Source organism: Stigmatopora argus, chromosome 4 (assembly GCF_051989625.1).
Source record: "Stigmatopora argus isolate UIUO_Sarg chromosome 4, RoL_Sarg_1.0, whole genome shotgun sequence".
Taxonomy (NCBI): Eukaryota; Metazoa; Chordata; class Actinopteri; order Syngnathiformes; family Syngnathidae; genus Stigmatopora; species Stigmatopora argus.
The window spans coordinates 7262890-7284925 of record NC_135390.1 but is presented as its reverse complement, the minus strand read 5'-3'; the positions used below and the strand labels follow the sequence as shown (position 1 = coordinate 7284925).

General features: G+C 39.5%; 1 protein-coding gene across 1 annotated transcript; it reads left to right on the top strand.

Annotated features, from left to right (window-relative positions):
* The first annotated feature begins 1610 nt into the window (after window positions 1–1610).
* sall3a (spalt-like transcription factor 3a) lies at window positions 1611–15381 on the top strand. The gene is made up of 4 exons (XM_077599471.1): window positions 1611–2836; window positions 9139–12279; window positions 13335–13672; window positions 13778–15381. The coding sequence occupies exons 1-4, from the start codon at window positions 2755–2757 to the stop codon at window positions 14207–14209; spliced, it is 3993 nt and encodes a 1330-aa protein (XP_077455597.1). The 5' UTR covers window positions 1611–2754; the 3' UTR covers window positions 14210–15381.
* The last annotated feature ends 6655 nt before the right edge of the window (window positions 15382–22036 follow it).

Genomic DNA, 22036 nt, shown 5'->3' with positions numbered 1-22036 from the left:
GTGCACAAATGCGTGTGGCCCACCCAGCCTGAGATGAAATGGCCCCTCGCATCTTTGAATGGCAACAGACACGTTCTCTCTTCTCCTTTCATCATCAGCAGAATCGCGATTAGGCCTGCGAGAAGATTGTAAAAAAGCGCAGGGAAGGGAAAAAGAGAAAAAGGATCCTCATTCCTCCCGCCTTTGTGATGATATTGATGATGATGATGGCCAAGTGGACAGTTTGATTTTTGTGTGCCGAGCTTGTTATAAAGAATCAATATTATATCAAGGGGGCAACTTTGGTGATAAAGGACTTCAGCCACCCCGGCTATTCATCATAAGTCTGTAGCAAGCAGATAGGTCAAAAGAAATTATATTGCTCTAAAGAGTGTGTCTCCTTATCTCTCAGTAGCAGGGTAGAGGAGGACAAGCCGATCGATACAGTAGCCACCATGGACTCTTTGCAATTATCAATAGCTGATTTTGTCTTCCCGGGGTTGCATCTATTAATACCAGATAATAACGGGCTTTTGGACATAACTTCTACGGGGATGATGGAATGAGAGGAGAAAGAAAAGTTTGCTTTGGACGACCTTGTGGCCTGCGGATTTGTCTCTCGTATGAGGTGGAGACAGGGCAAGTCAAACAAACGAAGGAGGGGGGGTTAAACAGCCCCTCTGAATGAAAACATTGAGGTTTTTCCTCCCCTTTCTTTTTATTAACGCACTAACTCAACTTCTGATATGACGAGCAAGGATCTTGATAGTAGGTAATATGTTAAAATGATGCTCGGATTTATTTTTAATCGGGAATTAAAATCGTACATGTAATCTTGGTTAACATCATTGGTTGCCAGGCGCTAGGTGTCCAATTACTTTTGACGGAGGAAGATCGCTGCCATCCCTCCCATTCAACACGGATTGGATCAGTCCTCCAGGTATAAATTAATTAGATGTCTACAATGGCAAGTAATAAAGTTTAATATTATCCGATTAAAAAGTGTCAATGGGGACCGTAACCAGAGCATCTTTTTTGTTTTTATTCATTTTAATCTTGTTACATTTTTTATGTTGACATTTACTCCTCAATAAGCAAAAAATATATAAATACATATTTAAAAAAGAACACACTAATGATTAATATTAATAATATCAAACTCTTTGGGCCTACATGAGCCAAAATGTAATCCTTTTGAGTGTAAGTGTTGTTTAATCACTAAAAGGGTTCATTACTTACATTTTTGCCACAATGCGATGTAAGACTATTTATATGTGATGATCTTACTATGATGATTTGAGTATTACTATCATTATACCAGTATTAGGAGAAAAAAAGTGCACAATAAAATTCAAAATGGTGTGTTTTCTTTAAAAAACAACCAAACAAATAAAAACAATAAATTATACCTTATAAAACTCTTAGGGCACGGATGAACTGCCACAAAATCAGCCCAATAGGCCATGAATAAAAATAACACAACATTTGTGACAGCCTGTCAGAGGATGACTGGTGGGATGTGTTAGGGGCATCTTGGGATGGGAGGTCAAATGAAATGTGGGTGTTGACACGAGTGTGAGGACGGTCCATTCAACAGCAACGTGGTGGTACATCCTAGCGGCGGCGGGGAGCAATGGGCTGAGCCTGCAGCTTTGGTGGGGGTTAAACACTCACTCTCGCCGCACGTCCCCACGCACTCGAGTACGCGGAGCCCCGCGCGACAATCCGCAGGACCGCCGGGCCGCTCCAAGAGAACTTCGAAGAGGGCCTCAACCGAGTCTCCGAACGCGACGTTTTCAATTGTTGGGAAAAGCCAAGCTGAAAGAAACGACCTGATTTTTTATGTGCGAAAAAAGGGGAGCAAAGACACTTGAAGAGGAAGGAGGACGGTGAGCTGTCTACGAAAGCCATTCAAATGAAACTTTTTACTTTATTTTGATCATTATTATTATTTTTTTTACATTTATTTCCGAAAGCGTGGAACGTTCTGGTCGGAAACTTTGGACAACCCTGGTAAATAACAACAACAAAACGCGTCAATAACTTAATTCGCCCTAAGCATGTGTTTCATGATTAACTCGCTTGAAATGACAAGGTTGAATTGCGCAGGAAAAAACAATTTGAGAGAAAAAAAGTTGCCTGAAAAAGTGTGAAAAGAAGATGTCAAAGTAATGAAGAGGAGGAAAACATCTCGAAGAAGCACTTTGTGAGTCCGTGCGCTTACCCAGAAGAAGAGCCCATACTGAACTGAGACGACACCCCCTCAGCCCCCCCACACACACCCTCCACACGAAAGTGCTGGGCATAACAAGAGAGTCGTGTGTTGTGTTGTGTCGTGTTGTTGAGGGGGGAGGTAAAGAGGAAAGAGACGGATAAAGTCCGAGAGTGAGACGGCTAATTGCTCAGTCGCTCCCTCATTAGCATATCCAATGCGCGTCCGCTGGACTCCAGCCAATCCTCCCCACCGTCACACGGTGCCACTCATCTCCAAGCATTATTCACTATCATAATTATTATACCGACATGCGCAATCCCACGCAGAGCCGGGACAGCGAGAGCGGCTAATTTTACAGTTGGCCCCCTTCACTCTGCCCGCACACTCTTTTTGGAGAAGAACTTTGGCGAGTCGACCGGTGCGCACTGCGCCGATGTGTCTGCGCCGCACGCGCACTCACAGCCACGGAGCCCCAAAACAGAAGCAACGGCGGAACCGACACCGGGACGGACACCGGTACGGACACCAGTACCAGCACCGCAACCACAACCAGGACGAGCATGTCCCGGCGCAAGCAAGCCAAGCCGCAGCACCTCAAGTCAGAAGAGGATGCGCCAATGACCGGGATCATTTCTCAACACGGTGAGTGCAAGCAAAAAAACTCTTAACTTCCCCACATTATATTTTTATACACCTCTAGTAATTATATTGAAGTGATTCTTTTTTTTCTAGTTCTTCTTTGCACTCATCAAGTAAAGCTCATTATAAACGTTGAATAGAAGTTGAAAGCCTTTTTCCAAGGTTACATGACAAGTGTTGATGTTGAAATGTAGTATTTTAATCCAGTTTAAATAGATTTGCATCTTTTTGCTGGTGCTTTAGGATTTATTAAAAGGAATACACTTACACACAGCATGGGCCTTCTAAAGGCCTTCAGGAAATACAGTGGCAATGAAAATATTTTCTGTCATTTTACTGAACAATTGTAATGATGGGATATACGCTAAAATTAGTTCTGTGTACAATTGTAATACTTATTAAATGTTGATTATTACTGTAACATGCACGTTATAATAAAGGGGAAAATGACTTAAGGTTGTGACATAATCGTCACATTCCTATGCACTTTTTAACCAATATCTAATATAAACCATCATTTAATAATTATTACATTTAAAAAATGTGATGGCTAGTGTGTGGCATGAGAGCGTGCTGTCCCCCCACACCCTCATCTCCCCCCGTGCCTCTCTGTCTTGAAAAGGACCATACAAAAAGCACTAATTCCGGTGCAGGTTGAAGCCGTGTTTTGTCATGTAAATCTTTTTTGTTTACCCGCTCACACAAATTTAGCACACTTGATGTGTTGCCTTTTCTCTTGCTATGTCAGCATTGCAGCTTGACACATCTTGCCATTGGGGGAACATTGAGAATTATTGTTTTGAAAAAAATAAAGTAAATTTAAAATGTATATTTTTATTTATACTGTTAAACCACCCCCCCTCCCCCAATTTTTTTGCAAGCCTCTCTTTAAAACATATCGCATATTGAAATAAATGATGAAAGAAAATCCACAAATGTAAAGTATATACTTTTTCAACTGCCAAAATAATTATCTAATCTAATCGTAAATTTGATTGAAATTCTAATGTTTACTGCTAATTTAAGCCTGAGCCATTTATTTAAAAATACTCTCGATCTGCTGGCTGTTTAGACCAGAGTATACATGTGTGAGAGTCTATTGACCTTCTCTCTTTTGCGTGTGTGTTTCGATGTATTTTATGCCTGTGGCCTGCTATTCTCATTCTAGTGTGTTTTATACGTGCGTATGAAAATCTGAAATTTATGCATGGAAACATTGCTTTTCTTTAGTTGTTTCAATAATGTCCCGATGAATATTTGACGGCTCAAATGCTGAAATGTTATTATTAAGTTATTTATTTATTTTGTCTAGTCAAAATAATCCGGTCCTGAATTGTTTTTAATTTCTTCAGATTATTTTCAACTGCTTGATTACCTGGTGCTACATTGATGTGTATCTGCAGTTAAAAAATGAATAGCTGGCACACACACACGAAAATACAAACAGGCGTGCATATGCACATACCCCAACTCTCACTCTCACACAGACACATATTGTGTTTGCCATTGTATTTTAGATTGGAAGTGGCAGCGGAATGTCCCCCACTCTCCTGATTTGAGTACTTAACAGTCTTTCTTGTTTTCATGCAACACTGAAATTTCTGGGAAACAGTCGCAAACTTTAACCCAACACACACACACACACACGAGCACCCCAAACTGAGAGACACACAACGGTCAGAACAATCTCCGAAGCTACCTTACGGGTTACACGTCACTGTGTTGGCGCGTAATCTCACTCAGCGGCATTTCCAGGCCAGCACAATGGATCCTTAACTTTGATGATCTTTGAATGTGATTTTGAGTTATTTTAGTCATAAAATATATTGCATATGAGTTCAGTAAATCAAGCATGGGATTTAGTGGATTTTCCCCTATGACCACAATGACTTAAAGTACCTGTGAAATTTAGTGAACACAATTCCACCCTAACTTTGTTTCTTTTTTTTGTTTGTTTGTTTTTTTGTTTAAGACTGTCAATTTGAGCTCATCTTAATTATGTATGAATCAACCAAACATGACAGAAGTGTCCATCAGGTGTCATCTAGCTTAGATGTGTCACATCATCTGACCCTCAGTCCTTCTGAACATTTGCCCTGCTCCGGGGGTTGTGTGTGTTAGGATTGGGGGCTGGGGGTGCTTAGAAGTGCTTTTAAAAGGCTTGCTGATTTAACCTTTGTCCAGCCCAGCCAAGTAGGTCCTGCAGCTTGGTGTCAAGATCCTTAAACAATTAGAACATGGATGCCGTTGACCTTGGTTGCACAAGCTGCTGGCGTCTGAGAAACTGTGAACACACACAGGCTCTTCATCTTGTCGCCACTTCCTGTGCAGACAGCGGATTTGGAAATGTGCATGTGGCGCATTAGGTCCGAAGACATGCACGACACATGCAAACATACTTTGAGCTCTTGTATTCTAAAATACCTGAAAGTGATTTCCTCCATAAAGGTGAACACAACTTCAACATACATTTCCTTCGACTTCACTTAATCACCTGTAGAAAACCATAGTTCACGCCCCATCGTGGTGTGTACATTTGTGCAGAGCAACACATTCCTTTGCATGGTTTTCACATTCAATGTCGATAATTTCCCAAATAATATCTAAAAAAATGCAAATCCTTTTGTGTGACGTGAAATATTTAAGAAGTCCTCGGATGCAATCGGTATAATGTAGTGAGAGGACCCCTGGTGACAGTGTTAACATGAATGCAACCCCCCCAACCATGCATTGAGGCTTTGTTTGGCTTTTGTTTTAATCCCCTCTCACCGATGGGTGCAAGCTGCTAGACCACCCACACAGTGCCATAATGTCTTCAAGAAAGCACTTAAATATGACTCACTTTAAAACAGCTCTTTTAATTACATTTCTGTACCAAGAACACGTACTGTATTAATGCATAAAATCTAGCACAAGAACATTTTATCATAAGCGTTTTTTCCCCCATCCATTTATGAATATTTTATGTATTGCTGTCTGTGATACTGGTGTTCATGTATGACTTTATTATGAAATGATAACATTATCAAACAAGGCCTCATCAAAACCATCTCAGATGTTTGGGCCTGTAGAAGAAGCTCATTCATTATCACTGCTTATTCCAAAACACAAACATGTTTTTGACTGTGAGACAGAAGTGAGTCATTGAATGCTGCATTTTCAAAATCTTCCATTAACAAATTGTTAAGGTTTTGGCTGCTTTGCATCTGCACACAATAAGAAAGACCTCTCTGTTAATCCGCAAGCTAACCAGAAAAATGACACCCATTTGAGCCTCTGCAGGTCCGAGAATGCATGAAGACATTTGAAGAGATGCTCAGTGGGTGTCATTTTAAAAACAAACATGCCATTCAATGAATTCATGTGGAAAACTAAATGGAAAAAGATTTATGCTAATACTATTATTCATTCAAACATTTTAGTTGTATAATGTTTTTTAAATGAAAAATCTCCTCATCCAGCCCTCATATAGAAACTTATCTTAGCACATTCATTTTCATCCTACAACACCTGTATTGCTGATCCATACATCTGCAATTCCAATGATCGATCCTACCGATCCTTAGACTTTTGCATTTTAAATGGGAAAAAGGGAGGGGCACCTTTTCGAAGATTTAAAAACTACAATAATTTCCGTGTGCTTTTTAGTGAAAAAAAAAGTTCAAAGACAAATTTGAGGAGCAAATTGTTGGACACAATACAGCTAAACAGTTATATGAGATATGAGTTTTTCTTTTGTAATGAGCAAATTTTACCACTATGGTTTCCTTTGTGTATATTCATTAAGGGAGTCTGGGAACGGTCAAGAATGGCACCATTTGTAATTGTTCAATATGCAATGCACCATTCAGTGCACAGCACTATGGTTTTCACAGAATAAGTGAATACCTCATCTGATATGTCAGATTAGTGGTTTCAGTTAGCATGCCAGAGATTGTAAGCGTGATAGCAGACACACATATTCAATGTCCACAATCACCCTATTGACTGGTCATCTTAATATTTGCTTCGGAGTAAAAGCGCAATCTCGAAGCTCAAACGAAAAAAACGTATTCATGCCTTTTTCCCCCAGCTTTTTTCCCCCGGTCTTTTTTCTATGTTATAGGAAAATCAATACCTTTACACACAAATGTACACACCCAGTCTTATATGCACAGCCACAAAATGTCGCCTCCACACTGTGAATGCGTACATCAAACACTTGCATGCAACATTGTAAGATGTTTTTATTGTTTGTTTTTCCTTCCCTTTTTATTTTCTTCTAGCGCTGCTAAAAGCTTGATAATTTATAAATGAGAAATATCTGAACAAAGATGTGCGTGTGTGTGTGTGTTGGTATGAGAGGGAGCGTAAGAACACAGGCTTTCAGAGGTTTCCACTTGTATTTGTTCGAGAGTGTAAAAAAGATTGACAGTTATACTATTGTAATAACTAATCATCTAAACACATTGCCTGCTCATTTATGTTGACCTTTCAGCTCTCAATTATGGAAATGGATTCTAGTTTCTGCTGCTGGACTAAGAAGATTTTCTACCTGCTGTCTCGTCTTCTCACTCACGTGTGTTTTTTATTTGCAGATTTTTTCCTTGAATTAGATAATTCTGTACTTTTTAATGTAAAACCACCTTGAAAAAAAATGTTGTGTCTTCTAACATTTAGGGGGGAAATAATGAGAAATGTATAAAAGTTTGTACAATTTAAAAATGGACCGCATTCCTATTAAACAGATATATAAGTATATATTATGAATGAGGCATCAATCATTTTGCTATTCTGTTTAAATTAGGGAATACATAGTTAAATATACACCCTTGGAGGCACAATGCACAATATTTCCACATATTAATCCATAATATTTTTGGTGTAATAAGACAACTGTGTAAAAAATGTGGCAGCATATCAGTATTACTTCCATGTTTGATTGTTTTTAACTAAAAGTGTAAATTGTATTTATTATTGCTAAAATCATTACGAGGTCTTTCAACATTGATGTATATTTTATGTTTTTAGCCAATATTCAAATAAAGATGACAGTGTTAGTTCAAAGTCATTTTGGTTATTAATATACAGCACTCAAATCAATTATCTTTTGTGGACTTCAACAACAAGATCAGAAAGAAAGAAAAAAAACTGAACATAAATTGAAAACACCCATAAATCATCCCTGAAAATAAGTAGTGTTTCACACTGTTGAAAGCAACTAAATCAATAAGATGTTTACATAAAAAAAAAGTAGTTAGTATATCAAATATGCACTGGGAAGTCATGGAGTAGGCCAAAAAAATGAAATTTATGTAAGACACATGCCTTTGAAAACAGTAATATACTTGTTAATGAAAAGCAAACATTAGTTCAACATGACACTAAATTGACTTTCGGATATAAAAACAATAATAATACAACAATATTAAAATCTAATTACAAAAGCCAATATTTTTCATTGAGTGTTCCATGGGTCAGTTTTGAAAACATGGATCGCCTTGTTAGATTCCACTGTTCGCATGAGCAGGAGGATGTGGCTTGATGTAACTGTGATTAAACATGTGTAACTAATCAGAGACTTTGCTGCCTTTACACTACCATGAAATTTGTAGAGACTGGTTTAGAAAGCTTGGGGAAGTAAGAGAGCGAGCGAGAGAGCGAGAGAGAGAAAGAGAGAGTGAGAACTATTGAAAACATTTAACATGAAAATTAATTGAGATTTTATTTTATTCTATTAGTTAAAAGTCAAAGTCATTTAATTGTTTGTAAGATAAAGTACTATGGATTTTTAAGTACTTCGACCAAATACATTGCTCTGTAACACACGATGAAAAGGCCTTTGCATTTGAAATTCAACGGGAAATTCAGGAGCCTGATATAAGAGGGGAATCCTAATAAGGCCATCAAAGTCCTGATTTGTACCCAACAGACGAGGCAGCTGTGAATTGTATGAAATATTGGAAATCGATGGGCTCTATGGAATTTCATTAAGCGGCAGTATCCAGAATTGATAGGCCCTCATAATTTGATGGATTGCACAAAGAAAATTATTAGCTGGCTCTAGAGACATGGAGTGAATGCATAAACCTGAGTCTTGACAATTGGTGAACTGGGAGAGTTTGTGTGGAGTAAAAAATATAAACATGTAAGAATTGATTTTTTTTCAAAGAGAGAGAGAAAATCTAAGGATAAATCTATTCATCACTGCACTGCCGAATATAGTATGTGGTTTCTTTTATTGATTTGTTATTCATGATTTTTATTTTTTTTGTCCTTCCCCCTCCTTCTGTATCCCATCTAAAACCCCTGACCTCCTCTTTTAGCTCGAGGTGATACGCTGGATGATGCTGACAGTGGGAATGAGAGCCGCAGTGGCAGTGAGGAGACTCATGTATGTGAAAAGTGCTGTGCTGAGTTCTTCAAGTGGGCAGATTTCTGCGAACATTTAACAAGCTGCACCAAAAACCCGCTAGTGCTTATTGTAAATGACAATGAGGAAACACCCATTCCTTCACAGGACTACCCAGAACCATCCCCTGTGCCCAGTTGCTCCAGTGAGCAAGCTGACAGTTATGATGCAAGGGATGGAATCTGCACACCTGCTAGTGAGGGTGAGGATGTCCCAGAGATAACAGTGTCAAATGGGGTCAGGATCCTTGAAAAGGAGGATGAGGAGATGGAGGTAGACCTTTCCTCTGAAAAAAACATGGATCTTGGGGAAAGAGATGTCACATCGCCAGAAGTGGATGGCTCTCTACCTCAGCCCGATGATGTTAATCCCCCGAGTGTTACGAGCTATACCTTGCCAAGCACTAACGTTACCTTGGAAACTCTGCATGGCACCCGAGTGGCAGTTGCCCAGTTCTCTCAGAGCATAAGGGCAGCAGCAGGTAGCGGAGTTTCAACCATGGCGATTCCAGTAATCTTGGACCAGCTAATGGCCCTTCAGCAGCAGCAAATACACCAGCTGCAGTTGATAGAACAAATACGTAGTCAAGTGGCTCTCATGAACAGACAGTCAGCATCACAGCCTGCACTCAACCACCACAAAACAGGGACTGGAAATTCTGGACCGGTTTCCACTTGTGCCCCCTCTGTTGCAAGTCAACTTCAGCTCCACAACTTTATCACTCCTCCTGTCCATCAGCTGCCTGTTCGGTTGCCAGCCTCTCTGAATAGCCAAGGTTCTTCACCACTGACCTCTGCACTAGAAGGTCCTCACTCCCAAACATCAAGCAGAAGTCAGCATTCCAGCTCGGCAGTGCCCAATACTTCCTCCAATAATTCAATTTTTCCCCCACCCAGTGCCTCTGGATTGTCAGCTCTACTTCCCTCCTGCTCATCATCAGTCACCAACAAAAGCATTAGCAGTACTGTGACAGGAAGCTGTGGAATCAGTAGTAGTAGTACTACTCATCCACGGAACTCGAGCACTCCACCGTCACTCAGTCACAACAGCCTCCTAAGCTCAGCTTCGAATATGCCGCTGATACCTCACAGCTCATCGAGCAGCGTTATCTTCCCAAACCCACTAGCCAGCATAGCAGCCACAGCCAATGCACTCGACCCCCTATCTGCTCTAATGAAACATCGCAAAGGGAAACCCCCAAATGTGTCCGTTTTTGACACAAAGCCAAGTTCCGAAGACCCTTTTTTTAAGCACAAGTGTCGTTTCTGTGCCAAAGTTTTTGGCAGTGACAGTGCACTACAAATCCACCTGCGTTCCCACACTGGAGAGAGGCCCTACAAATGCAACATATGTGGTAATCGATTCTCTACTAAGGGAAATCTGAAAGTTCACTTCCAGAGGCATAAAGAAAAGTACCCACATATTCAAATGAACCCATACCCAGTTCCTGAGTACCTAGACAATGTTCCTACAAGCTCAGGCATTCCTTATGGTATGTCTTTGCCTCCAGAAAAACCTGTTACCACATGGCTTGACAGTAAACCTGTCCTCCCTACTGTTCCCACATCAGTTGGGCTCCAACTACCTCCCAGCTTACCAAGTATGATGGGCGGGTTTGGTGACTCTGCAAGCCTCAGTCCATTAAATAGGTCTCCGCAAAGACCATCACCCCCATCAAGTGAATGTGCATCTTTGTCTCCTAATATTATGATTGACTCTGGAATTACCATTACTTCAACTTCCCCAAAACCCACACCAGGCAGTGATGTACCACCTCTCCTTAAGCCTGAAGGCATTCTCCTGCCCCCAACCTGCCTTACTCGGCCAGGAGAAAATACCACCACTGCCACAACAACAGTATCTCCAGTTGTTCTCTCTACCACACTCACCTCCACAACAGTGTCAAATAGTTCCCAGGTTACTGAATCCAACAAGAGTCCAAACTCTTCCTCAAACCCAGTGTCACATCCTGTCCTCCCCATGATTTCAGATCAATTTAAAGCTAAATTTCCCTTTGGAGGTCTCCTAGACTCTATGCAAACTTCAGAGACATCAAAGTTGCAACAGCTTGTTGAAAACATTGACAAGAAAATGACCGACCCCAACCAGTGTGTCATTTGCCATCGTGTTCTGAGCTGTCAGAGTGCTCTCAAGATGCACTACCGCATCCACACTGGGGAACGCCCATTCAAGTGCAAGATATGTGGACGTGCATTCACCACCAAGGGAAATCTGAAAACACATTTTGGTGTTCATCGGTCCAAACCCCCGCTTCGAGTCCAGCATTCATGTCCTATATGTCAAAAAAAGTTTACCAATGCAGTTGTTTTACAACAGCATATTCGCATGCACATGGGAGGTCAGATCCCAAACACCCCAGTTACTGAGAATCTCCAAGAAATGGACACAGACCTATCTTTTGATGAAAAGAGTATAGATGCAATGAGCAATTATGATGACGATCTTTTGGATGAAATGGAGCAGGCTATAGATGATGAAGTTGACTTAAAAGATGGTGAAATGGATCCATTAAAACCTTATTCACCTGCAAGCTCTCCACCAACATCTATAATGTCAAGCATTGCTGCTATGGAGAACCAGATGAAAATGATTGACTCTACTGCAAAGATGACCAGTTCATTTGTCCAAAAGCAAAGTCAACTTTTCTCCAGCTATGGAAGCGAGAACGAATGTTTTCCTACTGATTCTTTGTCTGCAGTTGGGGATGCAGAATCTCAAAGCTTGGGTAGCCCTGCTCTATCAGAGTCCTCTGGGTCTTTGCAACAATTGTCCCCAGCTTATAGCCACTGTGAAAACCAACGATCCAAGTCCCCAGTTGGTCTCAACAATCACAGCGGTGCCATGGCAGTAGAGGAGAGTCATGAAAACAATGCAACTGGCTTGGCAACAGTCAAGTCTGAAAAACCTGAAACCCCATCTCCACTTCCTGTAATAGAAGGCAATGGGGCCCTGGACCTGACTGCTATTCAACCAAGCAGGCACTTTATTAAGGAGGAGAGTCACTTCAGTATGCTGTTTCTAAATAGAGACCGAGGTGAGTTATTAAAAAAAAGTAGTGATATATACAAAAAAAAAATCCCAATGATACATAGAGTTAAAACTCTTATCTGCAGATGTAAGGCAGAATTATTTTATGAGGTATATATCAATAATGTTTTCCATCTTGTGTGGAGTTTGCATGTTCTCCCTGGGCATGCGTGGGTTTTCTCCGGGGACTCCGATCCCCCCCCCCCCCCCCCCCCCCCCATTCTAAAGACATGCATGGTAGGCTGATTGGCTGGCCACCAATTCAGGATGTCCCCCACCTCTGGCCCTAATGAAGCTGGGATAGGCTCCAGCACCCCCAGCGGCCCCCGTGAGGATAAAATGGTTCCGAAAATGAAATGAGATGAGATGACATATTTTTCAGTTTATACTCAGGCTGGAAAAAGTGTAATCAAATGATTTAAAATAATATATCTGTCTGTCTTTCAAGGGAAATTGTATTTAATCATACTTCTTGCATCAGCATGCAAATGAGTTTAAAAGACTAAATTTGACATCATATATTGAAGACTTCTAACTAATTATATAACTCCAAATGAATGCCTCCATTTTCGTAAATCTTCAGTCACCTTTAGAGGCAAGCTTGCTCAACATTTGCAGCATCTCTCCCCGAATTCTCTGCATTCAGGGCAGATTCTTTCTTGTAATTGTAACAGGTCACTGTGCTTAGTGGCATACAACTTTGTTTTGCTAGAGGACCAAAAGAAGAAAAAAATCACTAGGTGTGAAGTAAGGGGAATGCAAAGCTATTTGTTAACGCCCCCTTCTACCAACCCATTGATCAAGAAAGTGTCCAAGTGTAGAGCTATGCGGTATTTGAATAATGACAGAGCAAGTAGTGAGTAAAACTGCAAAATGCCATTATTGATGCTAAAATCATAGACAAAAATAAACCTCAGGTCATAAAACACTTTTCGAACTCCCAGGGTATGTCGGAAAAAAAGTATTATATAGTATAAACACCTTAAAAACTAGAGATTTTACAGTCTCTCTATTTTTTTAAAGTAGACTGTATATATAATCATTTTTTCCCTCTGATTATAGGTCTTAATACTCAAAACCTGGCTAGCACTGCATCAAATATGATCAAAATGGAAATGAATGGGCACAACAAGGCAATGTCTTTGAGCGACAATTCCCTCCTACCTGTGGGCATCCAGGTTCCTGCTGCAGCCCCCCAGACCACTCTTAGCCCTAGCACCAACCCTATGTTAGCTCCTCCACCCCCAAGACGCACCCCAAAGCAGCACAACTGCCACTCTTGTGGGAAGAATTTCTCTTCTGCCAGTGCGCTTCAAATCCACGAGCGTACACACACTGGAGAAAAACCTTTCGCTTGCTCCATCTGTGGACGGGCTTTCACTACTAAAGGCAATCTTAAGGTATGCAATCGGTCAATGAGATATGATTCTAAATTTGTATCTCTTGTCTAAAATGTTTCTAGTTCTTTAATTTTGTGTCCTTTGGTCATGTTTGTTTACTTTTAGGTGCACATGGGCACACACATGTGGAACAATGCACCAGCACGCAGGGGTCGGCGACTATCGGTGGAAAATCCCATGGCCCTACTGGGCGGGGATGCAATGAAGTTCAGTGAAATGTTCCAAAAGGACTTAGCGGCTCGGGCCATGAATGTTGACCCCGGTTTTTGGAACCAGTATGCAGCTGCTATCACCAATGGCTTGGCAATTAAAAACAATGAGATCTCGGTCATTCAAAATGGAGGCATCGCCCAGTTACCCGTCAGCCTCGGTGGTGCAGGAATAACATCACTGCGAGCAATGCCTGGTGCAATTGACCGTCTGCACACAGGTAGCAACTCTCCTATGACTGGAATTGAGAAAGCTACACTTGAGGTCGGCTCAAGTCGCCCCTTCTCAAGGTATATGGAGGAAAATAAAGAGATTGGAATAAATTAGAGAAAAACAATGAGCAAAGGCTAAAAGTCAAATGTGGAAATAAACTGCTGATCCAGTCTAAATCTCATGTTACTATATTATGTACAGATTAAATATTTTTTTGCTTTTTGAAACATTGGAATTAGTTGTTGATTAGAGGGTTTTTGCCTTTCACCTATTCCCTGTTCACTTGATATTATGAGAGATGGTTTGTCTCTTTTTGGGAATACATTACATTGTCTTGCAAGATTTGCATGATACTTACAGTTTTTATCTGTATGTTTGACTGCTTTTAAGAATTCCTCTGAAAACCGTGATCGAGCCTTATAATAAAATTGGCAAACATCTTGGACATGACTAAAACACAAAACATTGAAACTTTGTTCATAAGCATTTAGTAAATCTTCTTTTTCAGTGCTCTTTCAGATAAAAGGGGCCCTGAATAGACCACGGTATAGTCTTTCTGTGCTTGCCTGATATTTTTTCTCATGAACAAAAAAAAGTTGGAAAAAAAACAATGTTTTAACTATTTTAATCTTTACAGTTAGTCTCCAAGCATTGTCTTATAATATTGTTCTGTGTCTTTAATATTTATGATATTGACAAAAAAGCGGGTATACAAAAATATATTTAATGGCCCAAACATTATTGATTATATTGTTTTTGTTTTTCATTCTTCAGGATTCACTAATGAATATTTCTTTCTGCAAAAAAAAGAAAAGAAAAACTATTTGAGTTTAATAACAGAGAATATTCTGAGATTTTTATTTGGACATCTGATACGACTCTGTGTCTCAATACATGGAAGTGATGTTATGTGAGGCTAAAGAAGTCCAAAGCTGCTATGAACACGACCCTGCTTTTGACCTTTGTAAAAAAATAAAATAAAAAAATAAATAAATAAATGAGGAAAAAATACATGTGATCTTTTTGGAAAAAAATATCTATGTATAGAAATACCATCAAATCTAAAACAGGTATGCATATTTTGTATCACATTATGATAGACATCATGATTTGAAAGTATTTGTCATGTTTGTGAATGCACTTTTTAAAAATAAGACATTTTATCGGTGATAATGTTAACCTTTTGACTGAGCTATCTATGTGCTGTTTTTGTTGTTTTCGGCTTATCACTCCTAGAATTTGCTGTTGGTTATTGCATCAGTGCTACTCTTTGGAGTGCAAACCCATAAGTCAATCAAAATCTTCAAGAATAAAATAATGACCACAGTGGTGTCATTTGACTTTTTCTCTTCCCCTGGATCAGTGTGTTTTTAAAACTGTTTTAAAGTAGTCAAAATAAAAGAGGGTAACCATCTACGTAAGTGAATTACATTACAGAACCCTTTGAAATTTGTCCTTCAGTTCTTTTTTTTTGACAACTGCGTCAAGGTAAGGAAAAATTAAAAGTGAAGATGTGATTTTTCTGCATACAGATATTAAGTGTCTTACTGTTTATACCATCTATAAACCAAACTGTGAAAAACTGATATAAAACCATATACAGTAATACCTTGAGATACGAGCTTAATACGTTCCGGGACCGAACTCGTATATCAATTTACACGTATCGCAAAGTACATTTTCCCATATAAAATACTAACTAACCGCTAACTGTTTCTCTTTTATCCATATTAAAAGGAGCCCCTCGCCTATGTTTGTATGTCAAATTTGTCTCACATCTCAGGGCAAAAATTAAGATATTACTGTACTGTAACACATTATACAGTTGCACGTATAATAGTACAAATCCATACGACAGATGGTGTAGTAGTACATTCGCCCAACTTCAGTGCAGGCCGCATCCGATCAATTCCTTCTGAGTGGCGGTATGATTGTGAGTGCAAATGGTTGTCTGTCTCTGTGTGCCCTAAGACTTGCTGGTAACCAGTTTAAGGTGCAGTCCGCCTTTTGGCCAACATCAGCTGGGATAAGCTCCAGCACCCATGAGGCGGACGAGTATAAACAATGATTAAAAAATTCACACATAAGAATGAGGACTGATGTCTGAACACTAGGGCAAAAAATCCATGACATTCTTGTTGTCAATGATTTTGATGAAAGCAGCGTGTATTATTTGTTAAGGGAATAGAAAAGAATGCATACTAAGATTATTTCAGTCATTGTGGGTGTTAGGGTGGATGTAAGGATGATGGTTAGTACACAACTGCATATTTAATATTTATTGCATTGGGCACATTATAGAGCTGATCCAAACATTATATGAGCAGGTCCTCAGTTTCTCCAATGCTGCATTTAGAACTGACAGATTATTTATTTTATTTTATTTTTTATAATTGTGTAATGGTACCTTTACAAAGTCAATGTATTTGTGTGGGCTAACGACTGGCCAGTTGCCAGTTTGAGAAGAAAGCATTGAATTTTCTTGCTACAGAGATGGTTGAATTGATCTCTCTGCCACTGCAATTTTTGGCGGTGTGTGAAGCATGGTAAGACCCAAATGCAAGGTAGCGGACAAAGACAGGGAGTGAGGGTGCACTAACAAAACTATAATACTTCCACAAAGTTAAGTCAAGGTAACAAGCACTTGAAAAACAGAACAAACCCCAACTTTACTGGGGAGACAAGGAGCACAGGGCATAGCGAGAGCACATGGAAACACCTGTACACAGACAATCCAACCGGGACTGACAAATACGCAGGGCTTAAATAGGCAGACATGGGTTGATGAGATAATCAGAAACACCTGGGTCACACGAGAGGCAGCGAGCAGGAAATACACCAGGGGTGGGGAACCGGCAGGTGAACTCATTGGGCAATCACAAGGACAGGTAACAGAGGTGAAAAAAAACGAACAACACTAATCCCTAACAGCCAAAGATTTCTGTGACGACGAGGAAGAACCAATCGGTCTAAATGCAGTTTATAACACCAAGCTGATTAAACAGAATTCCCATTAATACAGAAAATGCATTCAGGGCTCATGATAAATGTAGTAATAAGCGATACAGATGGCACAATAGTATATGTCTAAATGAGGTGAACGATCTCGAAACAGTTCATTTTTGATACATGGCTTTTGTTTTCAAAGTGATCAAAATTAATGGGATAAGTTCATCCATCTTCCAAGTCGGTTGTCCTCACAACCTAGGCGGACCTTATTCCAGCTAATTAAGGGGAGTAGGTGGGTTATACCCTGAATCGGTTGCCAGCCAACCATTCTCGTGCACATTGATACCTAGGGAAAATTTGGAATTCAATCAACTTACCATGCATGTTTTGGGGATGTGATAGAAAAAAGGGGAGTACCCAGAGAAAACACACGCAGGTATTAAAAGAACATACAAACTCCACACAGGAAGGACAGAGCCCAGGATTTAACCCTTGATCTCAGAATTGAGACTCAGCCAACATGCTAACTACTAGTGCACCAATCACGTTTCAATATTTTGGCACAAATCCTTTGGAGTCCATTACAACCTGAAGTCTGTAATGCACATACATTACTATAGAGTGGATTTCATCCCAACAATCTTTTTTCTTGAGGCAATTTACCTTCAATTTTGTCTTTAACAACTGAATACATGGTCAATGAGATAGAGGACAGGGGACTTGGGGAGTGCATAAAATTCCACTCCTTTGCCCTAACATTCCTTTGATTGCTTTTTCAGTATACGTCAAGTCATTGTCAGTTTTCCATCCATTGAATTCTACTTGCTTCATTTGCCTGAACATTAGCGGATGATATTATCTCAAACACTTAAGAAATCTTCCTCCTGCTTTTGTCAACAGCCAAACAATCGATACAATAGATACAAGGGAATCAATTGGAATGGAAGACATACCTACTCTACGCAGCATTACCACAACACAACTATAATTATTGTGCATTGTCTTTTGTTGGGTTTCTTGATTCCCCCTTAAAGATATGAAGAAAAGCTCTGTTATCCGGGATGTGTTTGAAGTATACTCGGTGCTTCTCCATTGAGCGGAGTCAGATTAGGTGGCTTGGGAATCTTATTAGCATGCCTACTAAACGTCGTAGTGAGGTTTTCTGAACACGTCCCACTGGAAGAAGGCCCCAAGGAGAACACAGGACATGCTAGGAGAACAATGTGCTCTTGAGAAGTTGGAAAAACTGGGTAGCTGTCATTGTGAGAGAAGCTCAGACAAAGTAGAAGAACATAGATGGATGGATTACCACTTGTCAGAAGTCATATTCGTACTGTAACAATGGACAACTCTGCTGATAAGTGACCAGTGTGCGATTGTGTGCTCCCAAGGCAAAAATGCTAAGACATTGTGTCCTTCAGAGGCCCATTGTTTGACATTGCCTTGTCAGCTAATGGCACAAGCTTGGTCAGTGGGATGGTCAAGTAATGAAAAAAAATCATAGGGACTGTTTTTCTCCATGCAGGCATGATTGAGCTCATATTTGAGTGGGAACAAAATACATTCCATCCATTCTTTCACCCATGTGCTTGCATTTAGCAAATGGAGAAGGCCAGTATATGTTTCTGTACAGACTTTTGTCCAACAATTCAAATGGCAATTCTTCTCAAATTTATCATATAATTTAATGAACTAGAGTTTCACAAGGATAATAAGGGAGCGTTGTTGTGCCCTAAAGCAATTTCAGTTATGAGTCTGCATTGTCACATGGTTTGGAATAATAAACTCTTTATAACCATAATACTTGAGAATTTTAGTTGTCCATAATTTAAGTTCATCTTCAGCCCTCCCTACAATGCCCATTCAATAAAATTGTAAATTTAGATTTGAATGAGCAACTACCTAGGGGGATGCAAACGATTGTAAATTATATGTTTCTTATCATTTCATTGTACTTTTTAATTCATCTAATTTATTCGTTTCTATTTATTTTGTTTTTGACAACATGGCAAATGATCATTTTTAGTGCAATTGTGTGAATGACAGAGAGTGTTGTCTTTTTAAACTTAATCTGTGTTGCATTTGGGCATGGCAAAGTCAGAACAGTTAGGCCTGGGCTGAGACAGGGCTTTCGGCTGTCCAGGCTGTTTGTTTAATGCCCTGCCGACTGAGAAAGTCTCTCTAAAACAGGTGCAGTAAATATCCTCATTGATCCAGAGGCAGGGGGCCCTATGATGATGTAGTGGCAAAGAGCCACAGGAGTAAATCTAGCCGACAGTAATCCAATCCCACTCTCAAGGCTCTGGGATCTGAGATAGGTGCTTTAAATCCAAAAGTGTGTCTTTTTGCAGAATTTCCCTTCATGTCGGTGCTGCCTCTCTTGTGTTGTACCTCATGCCTCAGCTGTAGAGTCAATAGCTTGCTGAGGCGCTTCAGAAGCCGTTCTTTATTCTGGTTTTAATTCGAAGGTCTATGATGAGGATGCAACAAATTCAGCTTTATGTTAATAGTCCTGTCAAACCCTACCCCAAACATGCTCATCAAATACAACGAAATGCACACCTCATAAGTTTGATAAAGATTGAAATGTGCTTTCATTTCAGTATTTGTGAATATTGCCAGAGTACAAAAAAATATTAACGGAATACATGTCTCAAGTTTAAAAATGAAGAAATAAATTCTTTAAGGTAACAGTCATTAACGCTAACCCCAAATTTGCGACGGTAATTGATTATTTAATTATTTTATTCTTATATTATTATCATATTGAACATACTGTAATTTTCCCATAAGGAACTGTGCAAAACCGTACAACTTCAACAAAACTTCCCATTAAAGTGAAGGTTTATTTACTTTGAGTAAAATATAAATACAAATAATGAATACAAAGGACTAAATATGAAATTTACCATTGAAGATCTTTTTGTTTAAATTTGTTCACAAAGTTAACAAGTGGAGCGGTCCTCCTCATTTATATGCATTCGCAAATCTATGGTTTGTCACAGCCAGTTTGAATTCCAACCAGTTTTTTATCAACTACTTTCACACTACAATTATGAAAAAGAAGGTACAAAATCCACTATTCCTTGAACTCCTGTCTTGTAAGAACTTTTTTGTCATAACTTGTTGCAGACAAAGCCCTCATCATCAGTAAAAACGCGAAAGTGGATAAAAAACTTAATCTTGCATTGTTTAATAAGTTTCCCAATACCGTACCATAGTGTGGATATTTAGCCTATCTTTTTGGAAGTCTTGAATATTCTTCTGTATTGGCACAAATGGGTGTCTTTACCAAAAGTTGTCAGTAAAATTTCATGCAATTGATGGTAGATATAAAGAATATGTTTGGAAAGGGTCAGGGATCCCAAAATATTGTTTGAAAATTATGGAACACACAGAAAAAGTAGAAGTGTTACATTGAATATCCTAAGACACATAAAGTAGTGGCTTGATATGACACATTTGTAAATTAAGGTTTCAGATTGGTGGCGAGAAGCTCATGTGCTGTACGGAAGATGAATGAATGAATAAAATCAGCATGGACACAATTTTACCACATCCAATTAGATACAAGAAAGAATGGAAATGTAACTTTTTTTCTGACTGCTTCTGAAAGTTTAGGTATTGAGTAGGAGATGTTCAATAAAGGGCACAGTTTGCATGCTTGTTGAGGCCTAAAACCCAGAGTGAGTTTATCTTGGGTTTATAAAATGAGAAAAAAGGTTGCCCAAGGAAAGTGGGGGTGTCCTGGTAAATCAATAAATGCATGGAAGATAGCGTTGGTCCACCTGAAGAAGAACAAGTCATCAATTAAACAAACTGAGCAAACAGGGCCAATTCATCAGAGTGCGGCATGGATCAGCTATTGGGGTCAGCTTGACGTGACAAATGCTGGACCTCCTCTGTGTGCCCAAGGTTGCAAATCGATAGAGATCATCATTGTGATGTGGTCCTTTATCTCACAACCTGCTCCTTCAAGCCTTATATCATTCTAAGCAAAGAGATCTAAAAGAATGGGGGGGGGGGGCTTGGAGGGGTGTTTAATTCTCAGATGAGGATTAATTGTCTAAACTGTTTTCTTGGATTTTGTTCATTAACATTTTCTCTCAGTGAAGATATTTTTGATTTTTTAATAAGGCTTTCCATATGCAGTCACACGTACACGTTGAATGCCATATTATGATCACTTCCACTCCAAGGTACTGAAACAATTATTTCAAATCTCTCCGATGAAAAGCCTGCTGCTTGGTTGGTATTGATCTATGTAATTATGAAATCCAACGCAGTTCTGATGTACTGTAACAATAAAGTGATTATTAGGAGGCACTTAGCTCAAATGGATAACTTCCTCATCATTACAGCCCACTAAGTTTTGTTCCGACGGAATAATACAAATATAATCATTGTTTCTTTCGACTGTCAGTTTCAATAATGCTAAGGGCCTTCTGACTTATCGAGACTCACAAATAATGTTTTCTCTGCAATGAGGCATACTGTATACAAAACCTTATCAGGATAATTGTGAGCAGGAATGCAAAAATAAAAATTAAGCAAATCCTGGACTAATTTGCTGCATTATATCATCATGTTCCTCCACATCTTGGTAAATAAACTATATACACTCTTTAATTTCCCATATAAATGGGGACCTGGCTGTAAGGAGTATCTTTTATGGGGTGAGCATCATCTTTTTCATTGCTACTCACTCCTGTTTTGAGTTTCAACACCACAACACGTGGATAAATCAGTTTATCAGCGAGTCAAGATTCCCACTCTAACAATTGGAGAGGAAGAAGAGACTGCACTATATTGAATGCTGCACTGATAGAGTAACATATTTTGGTGGAGGAAATGAGTTTATGAAGAACAACATCTGCACTGGAGAAAAGAGTCATTACCAATGTAGAACAATATAAAGATGATGTATTAGTACAATGAGTAACTATCCCACATTGTGGGACCAAACTCAATCATCCAAGAAGACAATGCTTA